General features: G+C 38.0%; 1 protein-coding gene across 2 annotated transcripts in view; it reads right to left on the bottom strand.

The window, feature by feature from the left end:
• Positions 1 to 1,117: 1,117 nt before the first annotated feature.
• LOC129740682 (homeobox protein Nkx-2.1) overlaps positions 1,118 to 9,313 on the bottom strand; it is a 124,252-nt gene continuing 116,056 nt past the window's right edge. For both annotated transcript variants that reach the window (XM_055732443.1, XM_055732442.1), the window contains exon 6: positions 1,118 to 3,313. In XM_055732443.1, the coding sequence (XP_055588418.1) occupies positions 2,837 to 3,313 (477 nt within the window). In that variant the 3' untranslated portion in view covers positions 1,118 to 2,836. The remainder of the gene's footprint in view (positions 3,314 to 9,313) is intronic.

Here is a 9,313-nt window from a genome sequence, read left to right as displayed (position 1 = left end):
AACGTTTGGACCAACTGGCAAGTAATTTGTTTTATTCTCGCCGAAAAAAGTCGATGAAAACAACAAACAATTCATCGCGGCGATTAAACTAGTTAATCAATGATCAGAAAGGCCCAATTTGCGTTTGCGAGTCTGCGGAATACCACGCCAGATCTCTCTACGAACGATAATCCGAATCTTCAACTCAAACGTCAAATCCGTATTTTTGTAAGGGTGTGAAACTTGGTGCACATATGTGGTGACGACGCGAAAATTGTATTTGTGAATCGCTGCCTGCGGAGTATCATCCGCGCTTGGTGGCCTGGCAACTGGAGGAACTACGTCGCCGGTGTCATCAGAAGGCGCTAGAAATCGAGATTCGGGAGCGTAAGTGGAGATGGATTGGGCACACGCTACGAAAAGGTGAGTACGAATCGAGAGGGATATCGAAGGAAAGACAGACCCAGAAACTCGGGCGGCGAAGCCCAGCCGCAAAAATCCGAACTGTCAACGAGAATCTTTACTGGGACCAAGTGAAGACGCTGGCTCCGGATTGTCAACGGTGGAGGTCCTGAACCACGGCCCTATGCGCCGGAGAATCGACGCGGGACCATTCAGTAAGTTAGGATGGCCATTAGAGTGCCCCAAATGACCCGGCATTTGAAAAAGTTATGCGCCGCAGGTTAAAATGGATCCTAAGCCTAGTACAAGGTCTCAGTCAAATCGAAATGCAGTCTTCGGATGAACTATTTGTCATAGTTTAGGCTTTAAGAAAACCCGTTTTCAAAAGAAATCGGCCGAAGGGGAACAAAGATATTTTATAAAAACTGGATTTTCATGTTCCTCCCGAACAAAATGTCTAAAAATCTCATACATACTTTAGGCTCGTTGAGTGACCCTTTCCCGTGATCCGATCTGGCCCAAATTTGGCATGAGACCTTGTACTCGGCCTAGGATCAATTTAAGACTGCAGCGCATAACATTTCACAAGCTTGAATTTTCTCATACAAATGGACATACAAAGTGAGTACCATCTGTGGTATCATGTAGATGTTCAATGTCGATTTCATAAAGCTGTTTATTTTATATTCATCCATTCATGATGACCATTTTCTCAATGAATCAAACTCAGACATAGTTTATCGTTGAATATATTTATTTCACGTTTTGTGTTTCCATTACTTGTCACATTCTATATTCTTTCAATTTTAATACAAACTTACACAACGGGCTTGGACGCGCTCTGCGTGCTGGATTCGATTTGTTCGATTAAGTGTTCTGGAATTTAGCTGTGTCTTTTGTCCCCTCTTTTCGCTAGTTTATCACTTACAAATACGAATTAAATTAAATAACTTTGTTCCTTAAAATTCTAATTTGCTTTAATTAATTTACCTTCGTACAGCTTGTGGGTATCCTCACTTCTATCCTCAACTATCAATGTGCTGCTTGTAAAAAAACTGTAACCTTTCCTCTCGCTTTGATGATATAAATACCGGAAAAGCGTTTAGTTCATTTTGTTTATTTTATGAAGATTTATTTTATGGAATTGGCTTTTCTACTTTCTACCTTTGTATCGGGGAATCGGATGATTTTTCGAATTTGAAATTGCTGCAGGTTGATTTGACTACTGATGTGGTATCGTTGTGGGCCAAAAAAACCAACGTTTGAACAAAGCTTTCGACTATTTACACTTTTTACGGTCGGTATCTGTCTTTCTCGATTTACCGGAGGCCAACGATTCAAATGGATTCAATTCATTTTTGGAAAGTTAGTTCGAGAAAGATTGATTTTTTTTGCATTCCCTTCGACTATGTACAAATTATTTAATTTAATTTAACAGATTTCCGTTTGATGTGAGAGTAACGGAGTGGTTTCCGATGGATTAATAATTGATCTTTGTACACATTTTAACCAAATGATCACGAGTAATCCTGCAGTTGCAAGAGATCAAATTATAAAAACATTTGTATGAAAATGATTTGCAACTTTTTTTTAAAACGAAGCTCAACAGCTTCATTTGAATTCAAATTTAGAGTCTCAAGTCGATATTATTTAAAAAAAAAATCAAAATGACTTCAAAGTTTGGATGGAAACATGTTTTTAATCTTGATAAAAAGCAAAACATTGACGTGAAGATCATACTAAGTAAGTTGTGCAGAAAAAGTTCGGAAATTCATCTTGATCTCTTGCAGAGGTCGATTGCTACATGCTGTTGTAAATGATTTGACGCTACTATTATTGCGATTTATCGATGTTTACGTGTTTTCTTTTTTTTAGGTAATAAATTCTCTCTAGCGCTTGTTTATGTCTGTGTGTGGCCGGTTGGTGTTACTTTATTTAGTTTTCGTTTTGTTTTCTGTCTTCACCGTCCTTCTTGACTTGCTACACTTGCATTTTATTACAGTAATATTTTTGTTCTCAGTTGTACTTGCGTAACTCTCAAATCCAATGTGATATCAATCGTATATCGAGTGTCTTCTTGCTGCGGGGACTACCCTTATGGAGTTAAGAAGAAAAATCATCCCAAAAGAAGCAGCAATTATTTGAGAAAGGGTCAGGCTTGTCCGCGGAATTGATCTTATTGGCTATAAGTTGTTGCTTTATTTAACCTTACTATGTACAGGATTTAGTTTAATCTTCCATGTGTAAGTATTTCAACCTGCTCTCCACGCTTCAACGCTGTTACAGTATTAGAGACCCCCCTGAAGTTTGATTTTTTTTAAGTATTCGGGGTCATTGCTTCCCCATCTTCTGGCACGGGACGAGGGAAGTTTGCAACAAAATGTGAAAAACATCCTTCGACTACCAAACATTAAATTAAGCATTCAAGAATAAAAACCTAACAAATCAACTAATATTACCAGGCCCTCGTCTGCAGCGGAAGGTAGCTTCCGCACTGCTGCTGGTGGGTGTTGGCCATGAAGTTGTTCTGGTTCCGGTACGCCATGGCCAAACTGTTGGACATCAGGCTGTTATTGCACGGCTGCTGGAGCATTTGGCCGGTCACGTTGTGGGTTCCGTTGTAGGAGGCCAGAAGCGTCGTGGTGGCCGTATCCGGCGAGTGGGTCTGATGCGAATCGCTAGTCAGGATCACGCTGGACCCGCTACTGGCACTTCCGCCTCCGCCACTTCCGGCTGTCAGAGAACTTCCGCTGCCGCCACCTAGAGAATGTTGCTGCTGCTGCTGTTGGCCGGCCTGATGTTGTTGCTGTTGTTGTTGCTGTTGCTGCTGCTGTTGCTGCTGAGCAGAAGCGCTGGAATTAGAGCCGCCGGAACACGGCTTGCCATCTTTAACTAGTACTGGTACGGCCACACGTCGTGGTGAGCTGGCTGACTGGATGAAAAACAAACACTGTGTTAGTGGGGGTTTTTGACGGAGGGAGTTTAAAGTGGACATTGGCTGCTGGGAATTGGCAAAGATAAAATCTTGAGAATTTACGATAGTCGATTTGTTGGAGTAGTATTCCGGAAAATCTAATCTCACATCAAGATCGAAGATGACCCATCACGAATCGAAAAATAAGCAAATTATTTTGTAAGCAATGAACATGAAAGAAAATGGATATGGATAACTTGTGTATAGCTCAGTTGGCAAGTCAGTTGTCTCCTGAGCCGTTGTTTGCGAGTTCGAGCCCGAGGGCAAGCATCGAACACAGTTTTACCAGATAAGTTTTTCAATAACTGTCCGCCAACTGCAACGTTGATATAAGGTCACGAATACCATAAAGATTATAATCGGAAAAAATGGAAAAGAGATCACTCTATTATGCGTTGTAAGCCTTCTTGGTTGAATAATTATACTGAATCAAAGCAATCGAAAGATTCCCTTAAGGCCAACCACGGTATAAGAAAAGTAGCTAGACCCAAAAAACAGACCACGGCACAACTGCCAAACACTCGCGGGTTTTTGCTACCTATTAGGGTAGGGAAACAATACACATTCACCAATCGAAAACACTCACTGAAGAAGATAGTAAGTTGCTATCGAAATACCAGTACCTGAACTTTTCTTGTACCGTGGTTGAATTGAAGGGAATCTTTCGATTGCTCTGATTCAGGAAAAGAGATGACTAACACGAGAGCGTTAACATACCAGAAAGTTTCAGATTTTTTAAACATAGCGTGATTAGATGGGACTTGAAAGTGTTGTTAGATCGAGATATTTATTTCCGAAGACCACTAAAAGTGGTTGTGGATTTCATATAATAAAAATAAAAACCTAAATAAAGCGACGGCGGAGTTCCGTGGAATCTTCTCCTGTTGTTAAGAATAGAAATAACCTGGCAAAATTCGGGCATTTGGTTTCAAAATTATCGACCAAAAATCTGGGCAAATTCGGTCAAAACCCAGGAATTACTCAACAAAAAACAAGAAAGAAAAACTTTCAAATTTTTTTTTTCATCATCTTTCATCACTCATCAGCAGTTTTGAAATGGTAAAGTCTGTTTCACATAGAATCTGGTCACATCTTTTCATTTACTGCAGCGCCCCTAGTTGTCACATCGCGAATCTATTGACAGTGTTTTGATTCGGATGGTTTGTTTACTTAGTGGTGAAAATTTCATCAAGATTGAAGCAGTCAGTCAAAAGTTATCGACGATGGAACGCGAAAGGCGAGAGAAAATTATGCACACTCCCGTAGAGAAACCGACGTGGTCAGGGGTAAAGATCGCGAAATTCCTGAAACATCCAAAATCGACTGTAAATTCGGTGCTGCAACGTTACTGGGAGACCCTTACGGTGGATCGAGCAAAACAAACCAGGCGTAAAAGTGGAACATATGACCGAAAGCTGCGAGCAAAGGTTATTTGATCAGTTCACAATAATCCTGGAATCTCCTTGCGTAATTTGGCGAAAAAGTTCAAGACGAACCACAGTACAGCTCGACGAATTTGTTTGCGAGAAGGCTTGCGGTCGTATCATGCAAGCAAACACCCCAACAGGACGCTGAAACAAAGCCTGGTTGCCAAAACCAGGGCAAGGAAGTTGTACGAGAAAGTTTTGACCAAATACAACGGATGCATTTTGATGGACGACGAAACTTACGTCAAAATGGATTTTGGACAAATACCGGGTAACAAGTTTCACCTTGCGAAGCGTAAAGGGAATGAAGCGGGTAGATTCAAGTTTGTTTTCGCAGATAAATTTGCTCGTAAGTTGATGATTTGGCAAGGCATCTTTAGTTGTGGGAAGAAGACTAAGATTTTCATCACTGAGGACACAATGAATGGAAATGTTTACGAAGAAGAATGTCTCCAGAAGAGGGTTTTGCCATTCATTCGGTCCCACAAAGGTCCGGTGAAGTTCTGGCCGGACATGGCAGGCTGCCACTACAACCGGGATATCGTTAAGTGGTATAAGGAGAACAAGATCGATTTTGTTGAAAAAAGTATCAATCCACCAAACTGTCCGGATTTTCGTCCCATCGATAAATATTGGGCAATAGTTAAGAGAAAACTGAAGAAATGTGGCAGAACCACGAAAAAACCCGCTCAAATGGAAAAGTGGTGGAACAAGAGGGCGAATGAGATTACCAGCAGTACTGTGCAGAAAATGATGGGTGGTATCACAGAAAAAGTTCGAAAATTCATCCGAAAAGCTGACGAATGATTTTTATGTATTTTTTTCCTCAAAGTACAATAAAAACTCTACGAAATGACATTTTTACTTTTGTTGTACGTTATTTCTTTGTGGAGTAATGATCTATTTTATCCGACCAGATTCTATGTGAAACAGACTTTATTTTGCGTTCAAAAAGCCTTTTATGATAATTTTAATAAAACTTGGTAAAAAAATCGTTTTGGCCGCATAAATAAAAACTCTAACAACACACTCATTAAGGAAATGAAAGATGTCCCATATCAAATTGCATCGCTTTGCACGCTGTAGAAAATACTTCATTTGAAATTTTTGCTTGAAAATTTGCATGAAGATTGCTGATAGACTATCACGTCTAGTTTACAACGTATGAATTTATTCGTACAAAGTACACAGTTGAAAAAAAAGTCTCTTAAAGAGCGACTGTGAGCGTGAGATTTGTGATTAAACGTTACTATGCTGTTCTGAGAATCAATAGAAAAAGATAAGGGGTCACAATGCTTTTCTTATTAGTAGAGGACCCGAGGCAGGAAAACAGAATAAAAAATGAAAAAAATGGTTTAAACGTCAAATTTCTCTCATTTATCTACCAATGCAAAAGTTCAAATCTTACTTCCTTATAGAATGATTTTTAATTCAACTTTTTTAATTCAGAATAGCACCTGTTTCGCATTTGACAATTTTTTAATTAGGTTTTGTTTTGTTCTGGTACATTCTTGCAGGTTCATACGTGTTAATTTGCTCAAATTTCGTTGAAGTTTTTGAAGCTGATAAAACTTTTTTTTTTTCTTTTGGAAAATGGTTGTTCTTAAAAAGGTCAGAATAACAGAATTAGATTTTTGGTAGGTCCCATAGACCGAACAACATTTTTATATAGTTCCAAATTTATTTAAAGATTTTTTTTTAAACGAGTACAAATCTTTTCGAAATTTGCTGTCTTTTTGCCGAGCAGTACAAAAAAAACGATGCAAAAACATGCAGCGAATTTCAGCCTTCCTGCCCTGGGTTAGGACCTACAAGTGAGCGAGTAAAGTTTTAGGCAAATCTCTTAGGAATCTTCGGAGCAACGCCATACAAAGTTTTAACCAAAACTGTTTTTCAATGTTTTTGGCATTTTTGATGATATTTCATTAGATTTATGATTGAAATAATCTTTCAATATAATTTTAAAGCATTGTTTACATGTAACTAGCAGTCAACAGTGATTTTTGCACACTTCTGAATTGAATAGTCAATTAAAAAAACGGTTTACAGTTTTGGCACAGAGAACAGACGTACAAGCTAGCCCCCGGAACTTGTGTAAAATTTCCAACGACCGTTTTGAACCAATTTTTGTTTTTTGGCTGGGCCACCAGATGTCTCCAAACACACCGAAGAGAACTGTGAAAACCAAACTGAGAAAAAAAAATTTGATCAGTTTTGAAAAGGTCGTATGAACTGTTTGGCATGTTTCAAAAAAATCGCATGAGTAAAATTTTGCTCGCGTATAACTTTTTAATGCTGCCAGACATGCTGAGAACAGTAGCGTCCATTACCAGGAGGCTCAATCGAGCCTTTTGGTGTGGGGGAGTGTGGTGGGCCGCTACAAAAAAAAAAATGTTAGTTTTAAACGAAAAACCCGATTTACCGAGAAAATTGGTTCTAAAGCTATTTGCTGCTGTATTTGCAGTCTTCGGTCATTTTAAAGTCCAAACTAACCTGTAGGACGGTCTTCTATACCATTTCGGCTTAGTTTGATTCGTTCCAGTATTCAAAGGATGCCCTGAAGCGATATGAATCTAATAAAGTCTCTTTTGTATCGTAGAATATAAATTCTACCAACGCACAAAAACTAAGACCTATTTAAATGTACTGTACTATTTTGAAGCAGGCACTCAATGAGCCTCTCAAAGATGTCAAATTTAAAAAAGAAACGACGAAAAAGTGGATTTCTGAATAGAAGGAGCTGCTTTCAGATGTTGCGCAAAATCTTCGGAGTAGAGTCGGGCCAAATTATACGAATATGGTTTTGATCTGTATTGAAGCAATTATACCAAAAGATCACAAATGGTTCAAAGTATGGGTGGCGAAGATTTTCACCAAAATGGCCTTATTTTGAAGTTAGTGGACAGTAGAAACTGAATTTCTTTATGAATACTTTGCTTCATGGATCTGCCTGTAGGCTCTTTATGTACATTGAAGGAATTTTTTTGCATATATTCAGGGGTCTTTAGAGGTTTTGAACCTTATGGCCCACTATCAAAGACTGCCGAATTAGGGTAACGGACCAATTTTGGACCGCTTTGGGAAGTGGCAATGCTATTTTCTGAAATAAAAAAGCACATGTTACAATTTTTTACTGCTTTATCCGTTCATAACGAAGACCAACGCTTTTTCTATCGAAACATATCGTCGTTTGTTGCAATGTAACAAGATTTAAGCCTAAAAGCTCGTTTCTTTGATCATTACTCAGGTCGGTATTTTGGACCACCAGGTTTCTATTTTGGACCACCCTTTGGACCTATTTTGGACCACCCTTAATCTGAATTAGTTTTTTTTCTCAATTTTGCTTTACTTACAACCGTGATTGATGCTCAATTATAACAATAATTCAGTTAATCTCTACCTTTCCTGTTCTTGTAGTAAAGTTTTGATTATTCACGTTAATTCAATCCAATTTTTTCTCTAGCCTCTATTTAGGTACACTTGTTTGTATTAATAGTTCCTACTACAACCATCTGTTATTTTTCAACAACTTCTACTGCTTTAGACAGTAGTTTTTGATAAGAATAGAGTAAAAACAGGAAAATTCCCCAGTTATATAGTGTGTTTCAAATGTATTGAAAATTCCGACAGCATACTACTATCTCGACGAAATTTGTTCTGCAGTGTTTTATACTGACCAGTTGACTTATTTTTAGGATCAATTTTAGAACGCAAATCTCCTTCACGCGACCCAATGATAAGTCTGACATCATCAACTGCGCAACATTAATTGATGCATTTTGAGTTCCAAAACCTCAGTGGATTTGGTTTGGCCTTAGTACTGTAAAGTAGAATATATTTATTAAAAAATATATATATATACGAGAATTATGCGATATTTTTAACCATCTTATAGCCAGATTTTTGTTCGCTTTAAAATTCTCAAAAATTCTGTTTTCAAACAACTTTTGTTCCACAAAAATTCTTTAACACTTTTTTTTTAGAAATTGCACAACCTTAGGAGCTGAAAAACTAGATTTTTAGTACTTTTTCGCTTGTAATATTTACAAATTTCAACAATTTTTTCTAAGTTTTGAATCATGTAAAGAGCTTTAGAGAGTTGATTAAAAAAATAATAACAAAATTCAAATTTTCTACATATCAAACGATTAAAGTAGGGTGAATTATGCTTTTCATATCGCCGTACTACGTTGTATTACGTTCAAGAACATTTAACAGCAAGTTCAATACTCAGGTTATGTTGGGTGGTCCAAAATAAGTCCCTAAGGAATTCAGTAGGACCTATTTTCGACATGGGTCAAATCGCTATTAAAACAAGTTTTTTTGGTTCTCCGGGCTTGCAAACCAGTTTTCATGTGTTTTGTCATAGGTGTGAACATGTTTGTAGTTGTTAAATTCATCACAGCTTGGCAGAAAACTTCTTGGAAGTTGACTCCAATAATGACACGTCCTCCTTAATTGGGCTTGATTTGGTCCAACCGTTAAAAATCAAATCTTCTTTTTCAATTTTCTATGTCTTATCAGCTTATTT

Source organism: Uranotaenia lowii, chromosome 1 (assembly GCF_029784155.1).
Source record: "Uranotaenia lowii strain MFRU-FL chromosome 1, ASM2978415v1, whole genome shotgun sequence".
Classification (NCBI taxonomy): Eukaryota; Metazoa; Arthropoda; class Insecta; order Diptera; family Culicidae; genus Uranotaenia; species Uranotaenia lowii.
Note: the sequence above shows the minus strand (reverse complement) of the source record. Positions and strands in the feature narration are given on the sequence as shown.